The sequence below is a fragment of the Oncorhynchus kisutch genome, linkage group LG6, assembly GCF_002021735.2.
Source record: "Oncorhynchus kisutch isolate 150728-3 linkage group LG6, Okis_V2, whole genome shotgun sequence".
In the NCBI taxonomy this organism is placed as follows: Eukaryota; Metazoa; Chordata; class Actinopteri; order Salmoniformes; family Salmonidae; genus Oncorhynchus; species Oncorhynchus kisutch.
Window position 1 is genome coordinate 35,810,332 of NC_034179.2, and position 27,380 is coordinate 35,837,711.

Genomic DNA, 27,380 nt, shown 5'->3' on the forward strand with positions numbered 1-27,380 from the left:
GGCCCCGGTGCACAACTGAGCAAGAGGACAAGTACATTAGTGTCTAGTTTGAGAAACAGACGGCTCACAAGTCCTCAACTGGTAGCTTCATTAAATACTACCCGCAAAACACCAGCCTCAATGTCAACAGTGAAGAGGCAACGCCAGGATGCTGGCCTCTAGGCAGAGTTCCTCTGTCCAATATCTGTGTTCCTTTACCCATCTTAATCCATTATTTTTATTGGCAACACTGCCTAGAAGGCCAGAATCCCGGAGTCGCCTCTTCACTGTTGACGTTGAGACTGGTGTTTTGCGGGTACTACTTAATGAAGCTGAGGACTTGAGCTGATGCTCCAGATACTCAACTAGTCTAAAGAAGGCCAGTTTATTGCTTCTTTAAATCAGGACAACAGTTTTCAGCTGTGCTAACACAATTGCAAAAGGATTTTCTAATCATCAATTAGCCTTTCAAAATGATAAACTTGGATTAGCTAACACGTGCCATTGGAACGCAGGAGTGATGGTTGCTGATAATGGGCCTCTGTACTCCTACGTAGATATTCCATTACAAATCAGCCGTTTCCAGCTACAATAGTAATTTACAACATTAACAATGTCTACACTGTATTTCTGATCAATTTGATGTTATTTTAAATGGACAAAAAGTGTGTTTTTCTTTCAAAAACAAGGACATTTCTAAGTGACCCCAAACTTTTGAATGGTGACACACACACACACACACACACAGTAAAGGTATGAAGAACATGACTTATACAAACTTAAAGGACCAGTGACTTGTCCAAATTCATGCCATGTCTTTGCACCTACCTTAAAGGAACTGAACAATTAATTCCTTAAGAGGTGATGGAAATGGAAAACACATCCATCAATGAGGTTGGGGTGGCGGTGGAGCTAATTAAAGATTAATTAAACACTGCATGGTGAAGGCTGGGCTGAGAGGGGCTGGGAAGGGAAGAGAGGAGCTCAGCTGCTGACGGAGGCTATAGAGCTGCAGTCTTGGTCTAGGCCTTGTTAATAAATGACTGCGGGACAACCCTCAGCAAACATGCTGGTAAACAAATGAGTCACTTATACACTGAGGGAACAGTGTATACACGTGTGTGTGTGTGTGTGTGGATCCATGCATGTCTCAGTGTACCTTTGTCGCTGAAGTCGTCCACCAGTATGACCTCAGCAATGAGCTCAGGGGGGGACCGGTTGAGCACGCTGTGTACAGTCCTGAGCAGGGATGACCAGCCCTCGTTGTGGAATGGTATGATGATGCTGGTGTTGGGCAACTTCACCGCATACAGCTTCTGTTTACAGCTAAACACACAAACAAGCAACTAAACAAATAAGACAACAAACAGCATTTACCAAAAAGTGAAGAGAGAGACCACAGTGTAGAGCTGGTGTTCATAGTTTCTCAAGATTATTATTGCTGATCTAGGATCAAATCAAAGTTTATTTGTTGCGAACACATATGCAGATGTTATCACAGATGCAGCGAAATGTTTGTGTTTCCAGCTCCAAAAGTACAGAAATACCCAGCAATTACATACAATTGATTTATTTACATCCTATATCAGAACGAGCAATGTTATTAAATGAATAAATACTGGTGTATAAATAAATAGAAAATGTCTGTACAGCAGTAGTTATATAGGATGAGTAGGACTAGAATACAGTATATCAAATCAAAGTTTATTTGTCACGTTTATCGAATACAACAGGTGTAGTAGACCTTAGTGAAATGCTTACTTACAGGCTCTAACCAATAGTGCAAAAAAGGTATTAGGTGAACAATAGGTAGGTAAAAAAAATAAAACAGTAAAAAGAGAACAGTAGAGAGAACAGTCTATGATTGGGGTGGCTGGAGTCTGACAATTTTTAGGGCCTTCCTCTGACACCGCCTGGTGTAGAGATCCTGGATGGCAGGCAGCTTAACCCCAGTGATGTACTGGGCCATACGCACAACCCTCTGTAGTGCCTTGCGGTCCGAGGCCGAGCAATTGCCGTACCAGGCAGTGATGCAACTAGTCAGGATGCTCTCGCAGTTGCAGCTGTAGAACCTTTTGAGGATCTCAGGACCCATGCCAAATCTTTTTGGTTTCCTGAGGGGGATTAGGCTTTGTCGTGCCCTCTTTACGACTGTCTTGGTGTGTTTGAGCATAGAAGTGATTTAGCTCATCTGGTAGGCTCGTGTCACTGGGCAGCTCGCGGCTGTGCTTCCCTTTGTAGTCTGTAATAGTTTGCAAGCCCTGCCACATAAGACGAGCATCGGAGCCGGTGTAGTATGATTCAATCTTAGACCTGTATTGACACTTTGCCTGTTTGATGGTTCGTCGTAGGGCATAGCAGGATTTCTTGTAAGCTTCCGGGTTAGAGTTCTGCACCTTGAAAGCGGCAGCTCTACCCTTTAGCTCAATGCGAATGTTGCCTGTAATCCATGGCTTCTGGTTCGGGTATGTAGATACAGTCACTGTAGGGACGACGTCCTCGATGCACTTATTGATAAAGCCAGTGACTGATGTGGTGTACTCCTAAATGCCATCGGAAGAATCCCGGCACAATTGGTTGGGCACCCATAAAACTGCTGCCATTTCTTCCGGCACCATTTTATATTTACATAAAGTGTGTAAAACCATTCATGCAACATTATTAAAAAGTGACCGGTGTTCAATGACTATGTACATAAGGCAGCAGAATTTAAGGTGGTAGCTGGCTAGTAACAGTGACTAAGGTTCAGGGCATGGTACTGGGGGTACAAGAGCACAAGTGGTGACTGTTTAACATTGATTGCCTGGAGATAAACAGTATCTCAGTCTTTTGGTCCCAACTTTTGATGCACCTGTACCATCTTTGCCTTCTAGATGGTAGCGAGGTAAACAGGCCATGGCTCGGGTGGCTGAGGTCCTTGATGATCTTCTTGGCCTTCCTGTGACACCGGGTGCTGTAGATGTCCTTGAGGACAGGCAGTGTGCCCCCGGTGATGCACTGGGCTGACTGTACCAACCTCTGGAGAGCCCTGTGGTTGTGGACGTTGCAATTGCCGTACCAGGCATTGATACAGCCCGGCAGGATGCGCTCAATGGTGCATCTGTAGAAGTCAGAGGGTCTTAGGGGCCTAGCAGAATTTCTTTAGCCTCCTGCGATTGAAGAGGTGTGTTTGGGTCTTCTTCGCCACACTGTTTGTCTGAAGGGACCCTTTCAGGTGTTCAGTGATGTGCACGCAGAGGAACTTGAAGCGTTTGACCCTCTCCACTGCGGCCCAGTCGATGTGGACGTGCGCTCTGAGGTCCACAATTAGCTCCTTCGTTTTTTTTACTTTGAGGGAGAGGTTACTTTTCTGGCATCACTCAGTTAGGGCTCTCACCTCCTCCCTGTAGGCTCATTGTTTTTGGTAATCAGGCCTACCAAGACTGTGTCAGAAAACTTGACGATTGAATTGGAGACGTGCGTGAACAGGGAATACAGGACGAGGCTGAGCATGTGTTTTTGCCTACCTTCACAACTTGGGGTCGGCCCGTCAGGAAGTCCAGGACCCGGTTGCACGGAGGGGTTCACACCCAGGGCCCCGAGCTCAAAGGGGATGAGCTTGAAGGGCACTATGGTGTTGAAGGCTGATCTGTAGTCAATGAACAGCATTCTGACATAGGTATTTCTCATCCAGGTGGTATAGGGTAGTGTAATGGCAATTGCATCATTCGTGGATCTGTTGGGGCAGTATGCGAATTGAGGGGGTCTTGGGTGTCGAGTAATGTGGATGTGATATGGTCCTTAACCATCCTCTCAAATCACTTCATGACGACAAAAGTGAGTGCTATGGGGCGAGTCATTTAGTTACCATTGCTATCTTAGGTACAGGAACAATGGTGGAAATCTTGAAGCAAGTGGGGACAACAGACTGGGATATGGAGAGATTGAATATGTAGGTACACACTCCAGCCAGCTGGTCTGCACATGCTCTGAGGACGCGGCTTGGGATGCTGTCTGGGCCAGAAGCCTTGCTATGGTTAACATGCTTAAATGACATCTCTCACGTCGGCCACGGAGAATGAGAGCACACAGTTCCTGGTGAGCGTCAGGGGCCTATGTCAGCGTCTTGATGTTATTTTCCATGAAGCAGGCGTAAAATATGTTTATATCTTTTTCAGTAGTGAGGCGTCTTGTGTCCACAACATGGCTGGCTTTATAATCTGTGATTGTCTGGAGTCCCTGCCACATGTCTCGTATCTGAGCCGTTGAATTTCAACTCCACTTTGTCCCTGTATTGTTGTTTTGCCTCAGATTGCATTACGGAAGTAAGGCATAGCTGGTCTGTTTGTACACGTCCATGTTCCTAATAGTTCGCACTTCCAGTTTTGCGAATGCTGCCATCTATCCACAGCGTTTGGTTTGGATACGTTCTAAATCATCACTGTGGGACCATCTTCCGTTTTAAGTTTCTGCCTATAGGTGGGGAGGATCAGAATGGAGGTATGATCCGGTTTGCCGAAGGGAGGGCGGGGAGTACCATGTAGCCACCCCGGAAGAGAGTAGCAATGATCCAGGCTGCTGTGATGTGCGTGTAGCACAAGAGATGTGTTGGCAGAATATCGGTAGATTTGCTTTATTTTTATGTTTGGAAAAATAACATTCCCAAAGTAAAAGGCCTATTTCTCATGACCAGATGCTAGAATATGCATATAATTGACAGATTAGGATAGAAAACTCTAAAGTTTCCAGAACTGTAAACATATTGTCTGTGAGTATAACAGAACTGATATTGCAGGCGAAAGCCTGAGGATAATCCAATCAGGAAGGGCCTCTTATTTTGAAACGTCTGTGTTCCTATGCGTGCTTGTCCTTCATTTAAAGGGATATCAACCAGATTCCTTTTTCTGCGGCTTCCCTAAGGTGTCAGTCTTTAGACATAGTTTCAGGCTTTTATTTTGAAAAATGAGCGTGAAGGATCACAGTGCGTAAGTGGATAGGTGGGGGCTCTGAGTGAGTTGGTGCGCAATTGTAAAACGGCCATTGTTCCTCCCGCTGTTATGGAGAAAGCTACACACTCGGTTGATATATTATCGAATATATACTGTATTTTAAAAACTACCTGAAGAATGATTATAAAAAACGTTTGACATGTTTCTGTGGATATTATGAAGACTATTTGGAATTTCCGTCAGCGTTGTCGTGACCGCTCTTTCCTGTGGATTTCTGAACATAACGCGACAAACAAACATCGGTATTTTGGGTATAAAAATCATCTTTATGGAACAAAAGGAACATTTGCTGTGTAACTGGGAGTCTTGTGAGTGAAAACATCTGAAGATCAAAAGGTAAACGGTTCATTTGATTGCTTTTCTGATTTTCGTGACCAAGCTTCCTGATGCTAAGTGTACATAATGCTGTGCTAGGCTATCGATAAACTTACACAAACGCTTGGATTGCTTTCGCTGTAAAGCATCATTTCAAAATCTGAGATGACAGGGTGATTAACAAAAGGCTAAGCTGTGTTTCAAAATATTGCACTTGAGATTTCATGAATATTAATATTTTCTAGTAACATTATTTGACTGTTGCGCTTTGCTATTCAGCGTTGCTGATGACAATTATCCCGGATCCGGGATGGGTGGTTCAGAGAGGTTAAAGTCCCCAGCTACAATAAATGCGGCCTCAGGATACACAGTTTAGAGAGTTAGCCCATAGTCCAGTGTAGTTCCTTGAGACCTGTCGGTGTGTCAGTTTAGGGGGGTAATGTACACAGCAGTGATGATGCCTGAAGAAAATTATCTCAATAGTTAAGTTGGTCGGCATTTGAAGGTGAGGTATTCCAGATCAGGAGAACAAAAGAACTTGAGTTCCTGTACTTTAACACAAACCCAACATGAGTTGTTAATCATGAAACAAACCCCTTCACCTTTCTTTTTCCAGGAGAGTTCTTTCTTCCTGTACACGCGATGGACGGAGAACCCATCTGGCCAAACGGACGGGGATAATACATCTCGGCAAAGGCCATGATAGCGTAAAACACAGTTTTACAGTCCCTGAAGTCTCTCTGAAAGGAGATCCTCAACCTAAATGAATCTACTTTATTATCCAGGGACTGAACGTCAGCGAGTAATATTTGGAAATGGTGGATGGTATACACGACACCTGAGTCTGACTAGGGCTCCACTTCTTCCTCTTCTCCGGCATCTGTGTTTTAGTGCAGATGAATAGTGCTGTAGTGGGAAGTTAAAACAAAAAGTATCCAGGTCAAGAAAGTTTAATTTCTGCTCTAATTTCTGGTGAGTGACTGCCAATCTAATATTTAAGTTATTTTTCGGCTGTAGATAAGTTTCAGTTTTGTTTTTTACGTTTGGTGAGGCTGCCTTCAGGCCTGCTTGAGGATCTGAGGGTCTCAGAAACTGTAGACATTTTTAAGAAAAAGCTTTAGTCATACTATGTATTTAATTTGTTCCATTCTACAGTGAACTAAAATATAAAATGCAATAATTTCTAAGATTTTACTGAGTTACAGTTCATAAGGAAATCAGTCAATTTAAATAAATTCATTAGGCCCTAATCTCTGTAGTTCACATGACTGGGAATACAGATCTGCATCCGTTGGTCAGATTTTAAAGGTAGGGCCGTGGATAGGGCTGTGGCAGTCACGTGATATGATAATATTGTCACCCTTCAGACTATTGATTTAATCACATCTTTACATATACTAAATCATATATGTGTGAAATTAGTTTTGATTTAGAATGGACCATTATCATACACCAGTCAGAATAGGGGCAGGGGGAAAAAAAACCAGTGTCATCTATGCACTTAAATAGCAAATGGAGGACGCATTTCCCGTGGTTCATTTTCATGCCAGCAAGGCAGGCTACACTCCTGTTGTAAAGAACAGAAATGTGCTTAATATTAGGAAAGTCGAGAAATAAATAGTAGGCCTAGCCTACAGAAAGCTGATGGAATCCTCCTTTATATAATAGATGCCATCCGTTTTTTCATGCAATTGCATAGCCTATAGAAATGTTGCGCAACATGAGCTCTCAAGTGTTGGATTAGATTTTCAATTACATTTGCAATGATGTCAGAGTGATTACAGGGACAATGGAGTGCTGCGTAGCAGGCATTTAGCACATTGTGTAGGCTACTAATGACCATCAGCAGCATCAGAGCTTGGAGAAGTCTAATTAAATGTGACTAAACAGTCATGTGGAATTTGACTGCCATCATGACTCGCTGGTGTGGTGGTAATATGGCCACCGTAACAGCCCTAGGTGTGGATCAGAAAACCAGTCAGTATCTGGTGTGACCACCATTTGACTCATGCAGCGCAACATCTCCTTCGCATAGAGTTGATCAGGCTGTTGATTGTGGCCTGTGGAAGGTTGTCCCACTCCTCTTCAATAGCTGTGCGAAGTTGCTGGGAATTGGCAAGAACTGGAACATGCGCTTATACACGTAGATGCAGAGCATCCCAAACATCCTCAATGGGTTACATTTCTTGTGAGTATTGTTGGATTCCACATTTTGAACATTGATAAAGATATGATAGATCAGACGCATAGTATAGTAAAAGACTGGGTCTCTGTAGAAAGATAGACTTCAACTATGACAGACAAAATGAGGGGGAAAAAATCCAGAAAATCACATGGTAGGATTTTTAATGAATTTATTTGCAAATTATGGTAGAAAATAAGTATTTGGTCACCTACAAACAAGCAAGATTTGAGCGTGCTTCTACACCTGCATTGCTTGCTGTTTGGGGTTTTAGGCTGGGTTTCTGTACAGCACTTTGAGATATCAGCTGATGTACGAAGGGCTATATAAATCAATTTGATTTGATTTGATTTGAAGATTTCTGGCTCTCACAGACCTGTAACTTCTTCTTTAAGAGGCTCCTCTGTCCTCCACTCGATACCTGTATTAATGGCACCTGTTTGAACTTGTTATCAGTATAAAAGACACCTGTCCACAACCTCAAACAGTCACACTCCAAACTCCACTATGGCCAAGACCAAAGAGCTGCCAAAGGACACCAGAAACAAAATTGTAGACCTGTACCAGGCTGGGAAGACTGAATCTGCAATAGGTAAGCAGCTTGGTTTGAAGAAATCAACTGTGGGAGCAATTATTAGGAAATGGAAGACATACAAGACCACTGATAATCTCCCTCGATCTGGGGCTCCACGCAAGATCTCACCCCGTGGGGTCAAAATGATCACAAGAACGGTGAGCAAAAATCACAGAACCATACGGGGGACCTAGTGAATGACCTGCAGAAAGCTGGGACCAAAGTAACAAAGCCTACCATCAGTAACACACTCTGCCGCCAGAGACTCAAATCCTGCAGTGTCAGACGTGTCCCCCTGTTTAAGCCAGTACATGTCCAGGCCCGTCTGAAGGTCGCTAGAGAGCATTTGGATGATCCAGAAGAAGATTGGGAGAATGTCATATGGTCAGATGAAACTAAAATAGAACTTTTTGGTAAAAACTCAACTCGTCGTGTTTGGAGGACAAAGAATGCTGAGTTGCATCCAAAGAACACCATACCTACTGTGAAGCATGGGGGTGGAAACATCATGCTTTGGGGCTGTTTTTCTGCAAAGGGACCAGGACGACTGATCCGTGTAAAGGAAAGAATGAATGGGGCCATGTATTGTAAGATTGAGTGAAAACCTCCTTCCATCAGCAAGGGCATTGAAGATTAAACGTGGCTGGGTCTTTCAGCATGACAATGATCCCAAACACACCACCCGGGCAACGAAGGAGTGGCTTCGTAAGAAGCATTTCAAGGTCCTGGAGTGGCCTAGCCAGTCTCCAGATCTCAACCCCATAGAAAATCTTTGGAGTTTTGGAGTTGAAAGTCCGTGTTGCCCAGCAACAGCCCCAAAACGTCACTGCTCTAGAGGAGATCTGCATGGAGGAATGGGCCAAAATACCAGCAACAGTGTGTGAAAACCTTGTGAAGACTTACAGAAAACATTTGACCTCTGTCATTGCCAACAAAGAGTATTTAACAAAGTATTGAGATAAACTTTTGTTATTGACCAAATACTTGTTTTCCACCATAATTTGCACCAAATTCTCTGTCATAGTTGAAGTGTACCTATGATGAAAATTACAGACCTCTCATCTTTTTAAGTGGGAGAACTTGCACAATTGGTGGCTGACTAAATACTTTTTTGCCCCACTGTGTGTGTGTGTGTGTGTGTGTGTGTGTGTGTGTGTGTGTGTGTGTGTGTGTGTGTTTGTGTGTGTTGGGTTGTCTGAAAACAGCTGTACAGAACATTTGGGAATAATTCAACTTGGTTAAAGCTTCTATTGTCCGTGAGTGATTTACTCTGAAAAATAAGAACCTAACAGAATGCAGGCCATGGAAGAACTGGGACATTTTCAACTTCCAGGAAATGTGTACAGATCCTTGCGACATGGGGCTGTGCATTATGCTGAAACATGAGGTGATGGCAGCGGATGAATGGCACAACAATGGGCCTCAGGATCTCGTTACGGTATCTCTGTGCATTCAAATTGCCATCGATAAAATGCAATTGTGTTCGTTGTCCATAGCTTATGCCTGTCCATACCATAACCCTACCGCCACCATGGGGCACTGTTCAGAACGATGACCATCATTAGGCCATACACACCATCTGCCCGGTACAGTTGAAACCGGGATTCTTCTGTGAAGAGCACACTTCTCCAGCGTGCCAGTCACCATCGAAGGTTAGCATTTGCCAACTGAAGTCTGTTACGATGCCAAAATGCAGTCAAGACCCTGGTGAGGACGACGAGCTTCACTGAGACAGTTTGACAGTTTGTGCAGAAATTCTTCAGGTGTACAATTTCATCAGCTGTCCGGATGGCTTGTCTCAGATGATCCTTCAGGTGAAGAAGCCGGATGTGGAGGTCCTGGGCTGACGTGCTTAAGTATGGTCTGCACATTTGTGGCCAGTTGGACATACTGCCAAATTCTCTAAAATGACATTGGCAGCAGCATATGGTAGAGAAATTAACATTCAACTCTTTGGCAACAGCTCTGGTGGACATTCCTGCAGCATGCCATTTGCACACTAATTCAAAACATGTGGCATTGTATTGTGTGACAAAACTGCACATTTTAGAGTGGCCTTTTATTGTTCCCGGCACAAGGTGCACCTATATAATGATCATGCTGTTTAAATCAGTTTCTTGATATGCCACACCTGTCAGGTGTATGGATTATTTTGGCAAAGGAGAAATAAGCTTTTGCGAGTATGGAACATTTCTGGGATCTTTTACTTCAGCTCATGAAACATGGGACCAACACTTTACACGTTCAGTATACATTTATTTTTGTATTTTTATACAATAGCCTCTCATGTACTAAAGTTTTACAATTTTAAGTGGTTTCTTAATTTTATTCTTGTCCATTTATAGCAAAGTGTGCTTTCTCAAATTGTATTATTTTATTTGCTAAGCACTTTGAAATAAAGTTTGATTTGATTTAAGATCACAATGAATAACATTATATGGACAAATGGGAACTGATCCTAGATCAGCACTCCTACTCAGATGCTTTATGACAGACTTTAGTATTATCATGTAGGCCTATTATTCATTACCCATAATTGTCACTGGACACCATGATACACAGCAAGTATATTGCGATATTATATAATATGATTACTACTGTATATTGAAGTAATCATTGCAGATAATGAAAGTGCTTTGATGGGGCAGAATAAGCACCGCCAGTCTCTGGTTCATGAGTGGAATGAGTGCTAGAGCAGAGCACAAGCCCAAATCTAATTTGTCGTAAAACAGAGACAACTGAGATAGACTTGTGTTGCTCAAACCAATTTCCAACCCACCCACATTTCCTGGCATTGTATTACACCCTGTGGAATTATGTGACTTCCTTCATTGGAATTCTGTCGCAGCACAAACATCAACAAATCGAATGTGTCAAGATCAGATATCCGCTCCACGCCTCTGGCGGTGACAACATGCCAATCACAAAGCGAGTGTGGGCCTCCAGGGCAGACAGGGCCACCGATTGGGTATTGGCGAGCAGATGTGGCCAGCTGATTGGTCTAACTGACACAGAACGGACAGGGACTGTGACAGTTGGGTGTCACTTCAGCCGTTGGAAGGCCAAGCTTCTGCCACAGCCTCATCATCCCTCACTTTTTCACTTAGACAGAAAGAGCTGAGAGAGAGAGATTGAGAAAAAGAGAAACCAATTACTCCCTAACCAGACTACACAGGCTCCTTAGCAGGGCTACAAAGGATTGAGAGAGTGAGTAGAAGAGGGGGAAAAAATTACAAATATATATATATTTTTAAAGTAAAAGTGAGATGCCAGCCACAAAGCACAAAGAGCCCGGAAGAGTGACAGCGAAGGCGGGCTGGTAATAAGCTGCCGCTTCATTACACTTTATTAAACAGATCAGAGGGAGTTAAGGGACCCATGTGGCCAACCTGTGATTCCCATAGCTGTAGGAACATCAACGGGCTGCATCAAGGGAGACTGCTAGAGCACTGAATAGCAACAGCCAGTTCCTCAGAGGCTCTATTCACTGAAAAAAGGCTTGTGGAAATGTACCCAGAGGAAACCACAAGGCCCTGGATACTAAGACCCAGACAACACACACCCTGGAACAGCTTAGGGAACATGCTATTCTCTACTGGCAGTGACAATTCATTGTACAGTGCATTCGGAAAGTATTCCGACCTCTGGCCTTCCACATTTTGGTACATTACAGCCTTATTCTAAAATGGACTCAATATTTTTTATCCTCATCCATCAACACACAATACCCCATAATTACAAACTGAAAAACAGCTTTTTAGAAAATGTATGAAAAACAAAAACCTTATTTACAGAAGTATTGAGACCCTTTGCTTTGAGACTCAAAATTGATCATCCTTGAGATGTTTCTACAACTAGGAGTCCACCTGTGTTACATTCAATTGATTGAATAGGATTTGGAAAGGCACACACCTGTCTATATAAAGTCTCACAGTTGACAGTGCATGTCAGAACAAAAACCAAGCCATCAAGTCGAAAGAATTGTCCGTAAAGCTACGAGACAGGATTGTGTCGAGGCATTGAAGGTCCCCAAGAAAACAGTGGCCTCATTCTGAAATGGAAGAAGTTTGAACTCTGGACTGAATGCCAAGCGACACGTCACGTCTGGAGGAAACATAGTACCATCCCTACAGTGAAGCATGGTGGTGGCAGCACCATGCTATGGGGATGTTTTTATAGCTAAGGATATGGACAAAAATCTGGCATTTGATTGCAAATATGCAGAGGGAGTCGTAAAGAGAACACAGAAGGCCGTTGTATAACGGATTACATCTTCAAACTAAGAGTAACCATGGCATCCGTGACAGAGGGAGAAGCGTTCATCCATGTATACAGGTTAGTCTAGCTAGCAATATTTTCAGATATATGTTTCCAATTTCGTCAGCAAATTGTTTTCATTGCAAGTTTAAGTGTGCTGTTAGCTAGATAAAGTTGTGTACAATCTGTGTAGTAATATTATTCGTATCTCAGAGCCATATGCATGGCTTGTTATAGCCTAATGTTAGCTAGCTAACACATTGAATCTAGTTGGTTAGCTACCTGCAGATTCATGCTAGGATGTAACATCATGAGTTGGGATTATGGGTCATTGCTTAGCTAGCTACATGTCTTAAAATACTCCACTATGCAAGGTACCATTTCACTGTACTATGTACACCTTCTTTGTCCTGTGCATGTGACAAATACACTTCGATTTTATTTGATGTAATGTGTGTTTAACAGAGAGAGTAATGTGAATTAAAACATGACCTGCACCAAAGTCAAATTATGTTATAACGTTAGGCCAACAAGAAAGTGTCCAAGTTCTAAAAATCTCCAGTAGAATGCCCTGCTTTTATTTTGTCACACTCACAACCGTAAACTTTGCTTTTAGTTGCCTGGGTTGCTAGATTGACATATACTAAAAACATTTTCCAACAGATGGGTTTATTTAGGATATTTTGACCACCAGGCTTCTGACGTCATGTGTGTGAATCATTACAAAGATGGGTGCGGCTAAGACTTAAGCGGGTGTGAACATGTTGAATGGACAAAGAGCTCTCCAGTACGTGTACCAAAATATTCAATGCAATTTTCTCAAACATGGGGTTACAAGTTTATCAACTCTAAAAGCAGAATTACTTTCCCATTGTTCCTCAACTGTAGTGTATGATATACAATTTTCTAGCTACAAGTCTCTACTTATATCCCAAGAAAAAACACAATTTCTAATTTTGCCACATAAAACCGAATCGAGCCGGTCGGTCACAATTGATTCCCCATTGAAAACATAGCTGGGGAATAGAAGGTCAGAGTATTGGTTAGGGTTTTGTAATTGTCCTCATAGACATAGAACAGGGAAAGGAAAGAGCAGGGAATGAGGAATCGAAGATTGGACTCCTGCTGAATTGTTAAGGTAAATGCAACTCAAGGTCCCAATTGACAGCTCCTGTCTGTGTAAAGGACATGAAGAGAAAAGTGACAGTTTGGAGAGAAGAGAGAGTAAGTAGGGAAGAGGTGAAGAGTCCGACAAGTATGTCCTCTGGGAAAAACTGTGTTCATATGTCAGAGACATACAAAATACTGGGAAAACTGGTCTAAGAGGATCCATGGCACCGACCCAACAGCGATTTGAAAGAAAGCTAAATGCATGATTAAAGCTAAAGCATAGTCCCCTTTCACTCATTGGCTTATTACATATTGTTGTTTTATTCCTTTTGCTTATTTTCTGAATAACTGTAAGATGTAAATATTGTGTCGTTCCTGGAAGCGGTTGCCGTAGTGATAAACAAAAGATACCTGTGTTGTAGTAGCTACAACAAGTAGCTACATCTTCAAATAGGAATGAAATACAAATTACACCAAGCCATTAGGAGATAAACACCTTACACATAATGCTCATTGTTATTTTGCTTATGCATCATCAGGAGAATGTGAAACAACTGTGACTAAACTATACTCATCTTTAGGGAGGAATGTGTGAGTTGACAAGTGGGGTAATAAAAAGCGAAAAAGACACTCACTTTGGGTGCCGGATGTCTGCGACAGAGCGATTGAGGGAGATCCTATCGCTGACGTAGATGTTGAACCCATTCTCCCTGTAGGCCTGGTCTACCCGGTCAGCGTCGGTCAGCGGAAAAGGCTTCCCCTGCTCGCCGTTACCTACACACACACACACACGAGAGAACAGACAAGAGTGCAACGATGCTGTTTGAGGAAGACTAGGAACAAAATGCCTTGCGCCAACCATCTGCTTTTCTCTGACAGACCGTGAAAGTACCTGGACTTTAAAAAATTGTCGGTTTGAAGTACAGTACCTGCTGAATGAACCATAAGGAACTTGGAAATGTCTTGGTCTGTCGAGCACATCAATTTTAATAGTTTTGTGATACACTGTTTTCGAAAAAGCTCATGTTCCTACACACGTGTCTTGTGAGGAATCATTTGTTATCGTAGTATATTAGTTGTGGGCTTCAAACCTCAAACTAAAAAGTGAATATGGGGGAGGGACTTCCTGAAGTTATGTCCTACCAGAGCGAGTAGCGTCTCTCCTAATTGCATCGTAGTCGTGCCAGTCTTTCCTTCGCATGCCATCCCGCCCCAGCTGGGCATTATTCCGGGGCCTGACGTTCAATCCCTGCCAAAACACACAGCAACAGGGAGTCACACATCAGGACACACACACAGAGGGTAAATTGCACACACACACACACACCGACACACATACACACCGACACATGGGAACAAAGGGTCGCACATCAAGACATCTAAGAAACCAGCAACCCTTCTGCTAGAGCCCGTCAGGCTTGATGCTAAAGTAGCTAACATTCTCACATTCTGAAAGCAAACCAGAAACAACCAGATAATGAAAAACAGTTGTCCATTATCCAACTGCAGAGAACCTGGCAAAAAAAATAAAAAAGACATTTAGTCTACTGATTGTCAATATTAGGGCTGGGAATTGACATTCCAAACATGCCCACTACAGTGCATTTGCAAAATGTATTCAGACCCCTTCACTTTTTATTATGTCTAAAATTGAATACATTGACACTCAATCTACACACAATATCCCATAATAACAAACCAGAAAAAGGTTGAAATTTTTGCAAATGTATTACAAATAAAAATGCAATATAAACAGAAATAGCTTATTTACATTAGTAGTCAGGCTATTTGCTATTAGACTCACAATTGAACAGTTGACAGTGCATGTCAGAGCAAAAACCAAGCTATGAGGTAGAAGGAATTGTCCGTAGAGCTCCGAGACAGGATTGTATCGAGGCACAGATCTGGGGAAGGGTACCAACATATTTCTGCAGCATTAAAAAGGTCCCCAAGAACTCAGTGGCCTCCATCATTCTTAAAATGGAAGAAGTGTGGAACCACCAACTCTTCCTAGAGCTGGCCGCCTAGGCCGAACTAAGCAATTGTGGGAGAAAGGCCTTGGTCAGGAAGGTGATCAAGAATCCGATGGTCACTCTGACAGAGCCCCAGAGTTCCTCTGTGGAGATGGGAGAACCTTCCAGAAGGACAACCATCTTTGCAGAACTCCACCAATCAGGTCTTTATGAGTGGCCAGACGGAAGCAACTCATCAATAAAAGGCACACGACAAACCGCTTGGAGCTTGCCAAAATGCACCTAAGACTCTCAGACAATGAGAAACAAGATTCTCAGGTCTGATGAAACCAAGAATGAACTCTTTGGCCTTAATGCCAAGTGACATGTCTGGAGGAAACAAATCGGCTGGCTAATACCATCACTACGGTGAAGCATGGGTGGCAGCCTCATGCCGTGCGGATGTTTATCAGCGGCAGGGACTGGAAGACTAGTAAGGATCAACGGAAAGATAAACGGAGCAAAATACAGAGAGATCCTTGATGAAAACGTGCTCCAGAGTGCTCAGAAACTCAGACTGGGGTGAAGGTTCACCTTCCAACAGCACAACGACCCTAAGCACTATGGTAGCAATTCCATAAGACGAGAGAAACTGCAGATACTTTTAAAAACTATTATAAAATTTGCAAAAATGGATTATCAACCATCCACTCAACACTGCATAGTTGAAAGCTCAACGAAGTGTCGGTTCTCAGCTTTTATAGAGAAGCACATCCTTTTTGTATACGTGGCAGTCAGCAGATAGTGTGTAGAAGGCAATTAGTTGGCTGTGCAGATTTAAGAAAGCATGAGGTTTCATGTGATTTTCCACAACAGCCAAGACAACATAGGAGTGGCTTCGGGACAAGTCTCTGAATGTCCTTGAGTGGCCCAGCCAGAGCCAGGACTTGAACTCGAGCGGACATCTCTGGAGATAACTTAAAATAGTTGTGCAGTGTGGCGGAGGAATCAGAATTAGTTGGGTAACATAGATAAGATGTTTTATTGATCTAATATGCTTATGTGAGTTACTTGTCATTAGAATGTATCCTTTTGGACTATAGTGTTGGCAGTTGCACTTTTTTCTAAGCTGGGGCTCAGTCATTTGGGGCCCAGAGAGGGGATAGGTCAGGCTTGTCTTTTACATGTCTCTGGTGCTATGCAGAATATCAGAAAGGGAAGAGGACAGGATGGAACATTGTCTTCATATGTGAATGTATCTGTTAAACCATGTGAAGGGATGGCGTGATTAAGGGGGGAACCAATTAATTGACTCCAATGTCTGTGCGCAAGTCACTCCCCTCAGTAAGCTTGTCCAGGAGTGGGGAGAAAGGGGAGTATATAGAGTTGACAATTGAGTTATGCCTTGGATGAAGTAATGTTTTGGTACCATGAAGTACCAGGAACAAGATTAGAACCTCGTTTTAGAGACCAAACTGAGCAATAATTTATTGCGAATGCAATCTGGCTAAGGGATACTCCTTTCTCAAGTAAAAGGCCCTTTGTGAAGCGTTCCAAAGATCTGTGGTTCGTCATGTAAGTTGAGAGGGGTGTATCTTTGCTATAAAAGATCTCAGTTGCCATTATGTTGGGACTCTCAACAATTCATTATATATAGTGAGTTGTTGAAAGTGAAAGGGCTATTGTAAAGCTCATATTATTAAAGATGAAGTTTAAGTATAACTCTGACTGGTGTGTGGGTTGTAACTCTACTCATTTGGTAATACAGGAAATTTCCACAACAGCAGCAACACTCTCCATCCAACCTTACAGAGCTTGAGAGGATCTGTAGAGAATGGGAGAAACTCCACAAATACAGGTGTGCAAAGCTTATAGCATCATACCCAAGAAGACTCAAAGTTGTAATCGTTGCCAAAGGTGCATCAACAAACTAAGTAAAGGGTCTGATTATGTAAATATGATATTTCAGTTTATTTGTAATACATTTTCCCAAAATTCAAAAAAACTGTTTTTGCGTTGTCATTATGGGGTATTGTGTGTAGATGGATGAGGGGGAAAAACAAATGAATACATTTTAGAATAAGGTTGTAACTAGTGATGGACCGATATGACACTTTTGGATGATACCGATATTTTCATTGCAAAAAAAAAAAAGATACCGATAACAGATATTTACAATTTTAGCGACCTTTAAAGCATTATAGCACAGTTAAATAGTTAGACCACAGTGTTCATGTGTGTGGTAAGGCACTGCATCTCAGTGCAAAAGGCGTAACAGTCCCTGGTTCGAATCTAGGCTGTATCACATCTGGCCGTGATTGGGACTCCCATAAGGTGGCGCACAATTGACCCAGCGTCACTCGGGCCGTCATTGTAAATAAGAATTTGTTCTTAACTGACTTGTCTAGTTAAGGTCACACACACAGACACACAGAGCAAAAAGTTATTTTGTTGGCATTTACACATGTCCCCATTACCAGTAAAACATATTCAAAACCTATTTCTTTCACTTACTTGCTGTGCTGTTTCTTTGTTCACTTGTTCAGTGGAACAAATGGAACGCCGTTTGAGTCTTTCCGTGTCAAAACACTATACACGTCAAATAACACTATTTGACATGTCAAATAAGCTTGTTGACCAATCAAGACATGAATGACTGCACGTCACATTAATTTAACGCGTTCATAATTTTTTTAAGCAGTTATTACACTCACTCATGTCACAATGATTCATCGATACATATGCTATGATGCTGGTAAAGTTGTCTTGCGGGCATACAGTGGTCATAATTTTTATTTTTTATTTAAGCTAGCTAGCTCATGGATGCAAACAATGTTCTTCCCCAAAAACATATCAAAACGACAATTTGTTTAAGTAGCTATAGTTAGCTAGCTTATTATGTGTGTCATCTAAAATAACCCTAATTTATAAGACAGTTCTTATTTGATTAATGGTGGTCGGATGCATCTATGTGAAGCTAGCCACAATAAAGATTTGGCACAAGTGGACTTTGTGGTTGAACAAATGATGCTTTATTACCAACGCGGTATTGTAAACACATCATTCGTGGCTGGTGTTTGCAGACTTTTTTGTACAGCTTTGACAGTGCTACTGTATATTTTTTGACACACAAAGACCCAAACGGCGTTCCATAGTATGTATGTCGTGAAGCTAATAGCAGTGACGCTATTACTGTGCAACTCTGGTAGGGCAACATCTGAAAAAAAGCGCACTTGGTAGTGTGTACCGGTGCTCGACCAGTCGGCGAAAGCCAACATCACCCACGACAGAGAACGGTTGATTTTCAAGGGCAATGAACTCTATTACCTTGGCGTTAATGGATTTTGCCTTTGAGTTGTCTTGCTGAAATGTTCTTACTCTTTCAAATGACTGCTTGACTTGTTGACTGCTTGATCCACACAGCAGACATCGTGTAGCTTTGACATCCATTTTTTAACATGTGTGTTAAACTAGACAGACATCGGGCCGATACCGATGTTGCCATTCTTAGCTAATATCAGCCGATTCTGATATGTTCACCGATATGTTACAGCTAGGGATGCACGATATAACAAAATGTAGAAAAAGTGAAGGGGTCTGAATACTTTCCCAATGCACTGTATATGTCAGAGAGAGCCATGAAAAAACAAGTGTTAATCAGTCATGGAAATAAGTGCTGAAAACATGTTGGCTCAACATTTAAATACAAGATGGAGAACAAGCTATAGGACAAAAATGTTTTAGAGCAATTTTCGTAAACATTGTGTACCTAGCAACTCGATACTCGGGAGTCTCAGAATCTATATAATATTGTAAAAAATAATATTGCAATACTCTACTTTATCCACCGCCACCGAGTCATTATGTTTTGTTTTTGTTTTTTTAAGACTCAAACAGATGCCCATGCTTGATTGATTGATTTAAATGAACCCTATTCTCCTTACAGTCGATTTGAGCAAAAATGCCATCAGTTATAATTAAAAGCAACGTAAACTCCTTCAAGTGCCCCTAATTTGCTGCTGCGCTGGTCACCGTTTCGCAGAGGCTGTTCTTATGACAGCAGAAGTGGAAAAGGGGAAGGAATGAAGACAAGTATTAAGAAATTAATTCATGTTTAACACATTATCCTAGCTGTGTATGGTGCCTGTTCTGTTGACAGGCTGGGATGGTGTAAGGGAGGTCTTGATCGCGCACGCGCACAAACGGCTCAGACACTCAATAGCTGCACACACTGGTCTTTCAATGCAATAAAGAGGTTATTCACATGAGGCTGCACAATACCTCACATCAGTCTCTTTGAGTGGGGACGACGACACATTGGGTGTCAGGTAGGAGGTCCATCGGCGATGAGGTGAGAGAGCAGTGAGAGGTTTGAGTGCTACAAAGTTTAAACAATGGAAATTCAATGTTTCATTTCACACTTGACACCTCGGAGAATATCAATCCAAAGGCTTGCGCACACACACTTTTCTAACACTTTGAAAAATGCAAATGTAGTGATTTAGCCATTACCACTTCATCTTTCATGCTCTAAAATCTATCCTTTCAGAGTTCAGATGTCCCAAATTTGGTTCACAACATAATAGGGAAATAATTACCTCAATGGGAGGACGCAATGAGTAGAACATTGTTAATTCAAATGGCAAGTCTAATTGCATGGAATACAATTAATTATTAAAATCAGGCTGCTAAACAATATCACTGAGACGAGAAACAAACAACCAAACTCACAAATACAACTTCCTGGTAGGTGAGGGCAACTGATCCAGAGAGCCCTCCAGGTCACTCAACCTCCAACAGTATAACAGGCACTTGCAATGTATGTAGGCAATTAGGCTAGCCCTTTCTCTCAAACAGATGACACATCAAAGGCTTATGTAAAAGCTTAAACAGTTGTGTGTGTGTGTGTGTGTGTGTGTGTGTGTGTGTGTGTGTGTGTGTGTGTGTGTGTGTGTGTGTGTGTGTGTGAGAGAGAGAGAGAGACAGTAGATAGGCTATAGTATAGTGAATAGTAGTTCTGGTCAGGTCACTGTTTATTACGTACTAATCTATTTGTCAAACAGCTGAGGGGCCTAAGTACACAGTACTGATAACAATGCACACTGGCCAGAGGTCACCAAAACACCACACGGCCCACTTTCCAACAGGTACTGTACGTGGTCTGGAGGCCATTATCTCTCCAGCTACTCCATGTCCCCCAGGCTCTAGCCTACATGCAAGGAAACGTAACTTTTAAGATTCCTTTTCTTCAGTAACCTGGACAGAGAGCGGCATGAGAGGGAGGTTCTGGTTTCAATGCCTACACTCAAACACATTGAGTGGCCTGTAAACACTCAACCAGAGCTGCTAATAGGTAGAGACACTGAGAAAAGTAAGCCTTAATTCATGAATACAAAACAAGTTTATTAAAAAGGTGGGTGCTTTACATTGGTGGTAGATGGTTGAGTTACACACAGACTACAATGTAAAGCACTTTGAGACCTATTGAAAAGCACTGTATAAATGTATACTGCATTTATGCAATCCATCATGACATGATTTCACTGCACAGCCAATTACACCGAGTGTACAAAACATTAGGAAGACCTCTTTCCATGAGACTGAACAGGTGAAAGCTATGATCCCTTAAATCCACTTCAAATCAGTGCAGATGAAGAGGACGAGACAGGATAAAGAAACATTATATCGATACTTTGACTCCAAGTATTAACTTGTAAAATGTATAAAATTATTTATAAAACCTTTCTTTCCCTTCATCTTTTTCAATTGTGAGCTAACATGTTATCAGCACTTTAATTTTCATGACTGATCAAAACTCATTTTCTCATAAGCTTTCATCTCTGCAGCATACATATAGTGACCAATATGTTGGGGACATCAAATCACAATATCAAATATAATCGTGAGAATTGCAATACTGTATCGGCAACCTAGGTATCATGATATTATCGTATCATGAGGTTCCAGGCAATTCCCAGCCCTACCGCCTATACCATCTTAAGGCGTCCGCATGCTTCCCATGCAAAACAATTTGTGCATATATTATGACATTTTGTTTCGGCTATTCGTGCACTAGGGATGAAACGGTTACCGGTTTCACGATAAACCATGGTAAAATTCTCGATGGTTAGTATTACCTTTTCAAATTATCATTAAAACAGTGTTAGATTTTTACGGGTTGAAAAACTCACGGGAAATACTGTCCAGCATCAACCAAAGTTAGCAACAGTCTGAAGCAGGGGCAGCATGCAATGTGGGTTATGATTTGTGTGAAAACATGGCGGAAGGCAGTGACAGCGCTCTGGAGATTTTTCTGCCTTCTAAGAGGACCAAATGAATTTGTTGTTTGTTGCTTTTCAATATAAAACTTGGTGAAATGATTTCAGTGTGTGTGTGTGTGTCAGTACTTTTTGAACATTTCCATCACATTTTAACAATACCGCGATAATATTGATAACTGTGATAATTCTGGACACTATAATGGTGATATGAAATGTTCAAACCGATTCATCTTTATCACACAACATTTCTTCCTCAAGGCAAGGTTAAGTTAGCAGCCGAAGTCTACGCTCCTTTGTCGGTGATTGGTCAACAGTAGGGATTCTTCAATTAAGTGCGTCACTCAACAAGAGACTAATCATTTACTTTAAAAAAAATGTACTTGAGAAATACTGCACCAAACAGCTTAGTTAAAGACAGATTAAGCATTGAGACATGGATTGTGTGTGTGCCATTCAGAGTGGGAATGGGAAAAACAAAAAAGACTCAAGTGCCTTTGAACAGGGTATGGTAGTAGGGGCCAGACGCACCGGTTTGAGTGTGTCAAGAACTGCAACGCTGCTGGGTTTTTCACCCTCAACAGTTTCCTGTGTGTATCAAGAATGGTCCACCACTCAAAAGAAATCCATCCAAAATGGATGGAGTACCAGGCAGTTCACAAGTTTGGTAGGTGACTTATGACCATCAGCAGCATCAGAGCTTGGAAAAGCCTAATTACCGTGACTAAGCGGTCACGTGGAATTTGACTGCCTTCATGACTCGGGACCGTCGGTGTGGCGGTAATACGGTGTGGCGGTAATACGGTCACCACAAAAGCCCTGGGCGATCCTAACGTTTTGTATGCTCAGCCTAATGTTACAGGGTTAGGTCTACATTACGATATATTGCTTTTATCCCTGTCAGAGACATTGTATATCAGATTGCTTTGCTAAATAAGCAGGTTGAAAACAGTATGCCTACAATACATGCAGAACAGACACTTGTTAATTGGCACAAAAACCAATTAAAAACACTGTCATCCTCTTTTGAAAAGCTCTGACTTTCTCACTGTGCATCTGATGATCCTTCTGCTGCTGTATGTTGAGATTTACTTTATCCTTACAGACACAAAGCAAGCTGAGAAAATCATCTCTGACAGACAGGTAACCTTATTATTCACCAGCTTAGACTCACTGCCACACTTCCTGTACTGAGCCAGGCGCCGAGATCAAGCCTCAGTTCAAGAGAGCCGCTCTCAAAATGTCACGGTGAGAGTCTTTCCCCTCTGCTCTGACGAGGACCGACGAGTCCATCTGTGCAGATCCTGCTAAGAGGAAGCAAGATTGTGCCGCCCCATTTCCTTTTGATTAAAATTTCAACACACGGAGCTATGATATTCCGCTGGGGCTTTGCTGCTCTAACAAGACCTTGGGAAACAAGACAAGGAGCTTCGGAAAACTTTTTGCTGCGTGTGTCGGTGTTTCTAGTGACAGAAGAGAAATGAGACGAGAGAGCGAGCGGGGGGGGTAGACAGATGAATAGGGCGAGAGAGAGGGGATAGGGAATAACAGAGAGCTGAAAGGAGCAATAAGATTGAAGGAGAGAGAGAGAAAGAGTGTGTGGGGGGTAGACAGAAGAATAGGGCAAGAAAGAGGGGATAGGGAAAAACAGAAAGCTGAAATCTGAAAGGCGCGATAAGATTTTAGCCAATATACAGAAAGAGAGAATGGTTAGATCTTTTATTAGTGATGTGATAGTTGCATATGCAATATTTTTTTGATGACATTATTATAGTCGATACTTTGACTCCAAGTATCAACTTGTGAAAAATAAAATACAAGTTGGATGTAGCTGCGCCAAAACTCCAGTACTTTTTCATTCCATAGCTTGTTCACAGTCTTTTTAAATAGCGAGCTAACATGTTATCAGCACTTTTATTTCCATGACTGATCAAAACTCATCTCTCTGCAGCAGACCTAGTGAGCAATATGTTGGGAACATCAAATCACAATATCGAAATGCAATACATAGAATCATTAGAATCGCAATACATATTGTATCGGCACCGAAGTATCGTATCATGAGGTCCCTGGCAATTCCCAGCCCTACCTCCTATTCCATCTTAAGGCATCCGCATGTATAACAGTATAGCTTCCGTCCCTCTCCTCGCCCTAACCTGGACTCGAACCAGGGACCCTCTGTACACAGACAACAATCACCCCCAAAGCATCGTTACCTACCGCTCCACAAAAGCCGCAGCCCTTGCAGAGCAAGAGGAACAACTACTTCAAGGTCTCAGAGCGAGTGACGTCAACGATTGAAACACTATTAGCGCACACCCTGCTACCTAGCTAGCCATTTCACACTGCTTACACATGCTTCCGCTTCCCTTTTTGTGACATTTTTTGTTTCGGCTCTTCATGCACACATTTTTTTCCTCAGGCAAAGTTAAGTTAGTAGCTCAAGTCCCCGCCCCTTTGTCGTTGATTGGTCAACAGTAGTGATTCTTCAAATAACTGTCATTCAACGAGAGACTAATCATTTTTATATAACTTGAGAAATACTGCACCAAACATCTTAATTATATGCAAAATTGCGTGACTAAGACCTGCGAGGGTAAAAAAAAACACGCCCTGTTAAGAACTCTTTTTATTTATTTAAATATTTTTTATATATATTGACTTTCAATGTAGCAAAGTCAATATATTTCGGCAAGAAATGTAAAAATTAATGACAGATTTGAGTTACCTTAGATTAATTCTGACTATATCGAGACTGGTTATGGCATCTCAAAATGGACAAAGTGCTATTGCTGCTTTTTTCTTGTTTTTCAAACTGTCTTTTAAGGGAGTATGCAAGCACTAGAGCTGGGACGATAAGCCGAAAAAGCTTGACACCAACCATACCGATCACTTATAGCAGGCATTTTGCTGATATTGTTCATTACGATAAGTTGCCTATACTAGAGCAATGTGACGTTTAAAATGAAATAAGTTTGCAAATATGGCTGATGGTTGTAGCCATCAATTGTCCCATTAACCTGTTGAGTGTAGGGGGCAGAATTTTGATGTTTGTAAGAAAAACATACCCAAATGAAACGGCCTATTTCTCAGGCCCAGAATCTAGAATATGCATATAATTGTCAGATTAGGATAGAAAACACTCTAAAGTTTCCAAAACTGTCAAAATATTGTCTGTGAGTATAACAGAACTGATATATTGCAGGCAAAAACCAGAGGGAAATCCAACCCTGAAGTGCTGTTTTTCCTGAAAGCTCTCGGTTCCATAGCCTGCCATAGCCTGCCTTTGCTCCATTTAAAGGGATATCAACCAGATTCCCCATGGTGTGGAACAGTCTTTAGACATAGTTTCAGGCTTGTATTTTTCTACGAACTTTACGAATACTATTTGGAATTTTCATCTGCCCCGTCATGACCGCTTGAGCCTGTGGATTTCTGAACATAACGCGCCAACCAAATGGAGGTATTTTGAATATAAAAATAATCTTTATGGAACAAAAGGAACATTTATTGTGTAACTGGGAGTCTCGTGAGTGCAAACATCCGAAGATCAAAAAAGAGATTCATTTTATTGCTTTTCTGACTTTCGTGACCAATCTACTTGGCTGCTAGCTGTTTGTAATGTTTTGTCTACTGAAAGAGATGTCCTTACATAAATGCCGTAAAGCTTTTTTGAAATCCGACACGTCAGGTGGATTAACAACAAGCTAAGCTGTGTTTTGCTATATTGCACTTGTGATTTCATGAAAATTAAATATTTTTAATAATTTAATTTGGCGCTCTGCAATTCAGCGGATTGATGAAAATGATCCCATAACGGGGTGGGTGCATCAAGAAGTTTAACAAACTATTAGCAGTTAAGGATAAAAAATATAAAAATGAATTCAGGCAATTTATCATCACAACATACATTTTTGTCCATATGTCCCAGCTCGATCAAGCACACTCGTTTGGTTCGGCTAGGTGCCAGCCGAACTGAAGCATGATGACGCCTTTACTCAGTGTGAGCTGAACAAAATAGAGATCCACTATGGATCTACAAGAAGGAAACAAACATGCCAGCAATGGCATATTCATATCCAGAAAAGCTGTTGTAACCACTAAATACTAATGTCAGGGAAATTAAACCGACAATTACATTAACCCAACATTAAATCAGATATTTTTTCACAGACACATTTGTCATACTACCATCCGTGCTATGGCCCAGACTTACTGTACAAACATCCTTTCCACCGCTGATCAGAGTGATGCCCACTACCTTCATAATCAACACCATCAGATGGCTCCACACTGGCTGAAACTAATTTCACCAGAGGCTCTTTTCCGCTCCATCGGTATTCAGGGCACAACACAAACACACTAATAGTGCAACGCTTAGACATCTCTTGTTTTGTCTCGCGGATGCACCCAGTCTTTAAGTGACTGCCCACAAAACATCTGCAATCAAGTACAAATTTGGCAGAGGTGAAAAAATATTATCCCTTTTTAACCAAATGAGTGATCATTAACTTTAATGTACTCTAAAATCAGGTCTGCTGATCTGATGGCTGTACCTAGTAAATTGTCTGTGTGAAAGGGCGGAAAAGTGTATATGAAAGTGTGTGTCTCGACTGCACCCTGTCATTAATGAGAAAATGGTAAGGCAGCAGCAGCAATGGCCTATAACTTGCAAAAAGCAAATAACATTTGAGGGCTGAAATAACTAGCAAAACAAATGGCCGGTCAGTCAGACAGACGGATAGAAAGGCTTCGTGGCATGACACGGTACGGCTGGATGCCAGAGGCTGCTCTCTGGATGAGCGCCAGAAAGCTGGTCCCAGTGACCTCAGCCAGGTCTGTAAATGGAGGGATTTGAAGATTATGGAGAGCCGTCTCTGAATCACGATCACTCTCTAAACTCATTTCCATCCAGCTCTGGTCCATCGTTAATCTCACAAACACCAGATTATCTATGGCATTGAGGAGGGCTGGGATTGATGTTACATCCTCCTCTGCTTGAGTTCTCATTATACAAGTCAAATATTTCAGAGTTCCAGATTTTGGATGTGCGACACAGTCTAGCCTAATACTCACATGCCAACGCAGACGCACACACTTTAGCTCTGTGTCTACTCTGGGTATCCTGCTTCTTGTGATTACTCTATCAGATAATGTGCTACTGGCTTTCCTATCGATGTCCAAACAAACGCACAACCCAGAAGGATGAGGACGAAGCCTTGAGTTTAGCTAAAGGGGTATACATCTAAGGAAAGTAGAGAACTCCTGAGGAATGTGTGCGTTGCACAGAACGTTTTTTTTTATGTGGCGTCATTACATCATGTACCTACGTTATATACGTTTGAAGTCAGAGGTTTACATACACTTAGGTTGGAGTCGTTAAAAATCTTTTTTCAACCACTCGACAAATGTCTTGTTAACAAACTATTTCAAGGCCTACCTTCAAAATCAGTGCCTCTTTGCATGACATCATAGGAAAATCAAAAGAAAATCAGCCAAGACCTCAGACCTCCACAAGTCTGGTACATCCTTGTGAGCAATTTCCAAATGGCTGAATGAACTACATTCATCTATACAAACAATAGTAGCCCTCATACACGTTCTGTCTCCTAGAGATGAACGTACTTTGGTGCGAAAAGTGCAAATCAATCCCAGAACAGCAAAGGACCTTGTGACGATGCTGGAGGAAACGGATACAAAATGATCTATATCCACAGTAAAACGAGTCCTATATCAACATAACCT

The 27,380-nt window shown here is 41.9% G+C and overlaps 1 protein-coding gene across 1 annotated transcript in view; it reads right to left on the reverse strand.

The window, feature by feature from the left end:
* The window catches only part of LOC109892761 (polypeptide N-acetylgalactosaminyltransferase 10), a 135,308-nt gene that overhangs the window by 70,792 nt on the left and 37,136 nt on the right, over positions 1–27,380 (reverse strand). The window contains exons 2-4 of the mRNA XM_020485524.2: positions 14,549–14,654; positions 14,041–14,179; positions 1,139–1,305 (exon numbers count right to left, since the gene is read on the reverse strand). Coding sequence (XP_020341113.1) covers positions 1,139–1,305; positions 14,041–14,179; positions 14,549–14,654 — 412 coding nt within the window. The remainder of the gene's footprint in view (positions 1–1,138; positions 1,306–14,040; positions 14,180–14,548; positions 14,655–27,380) is intronic.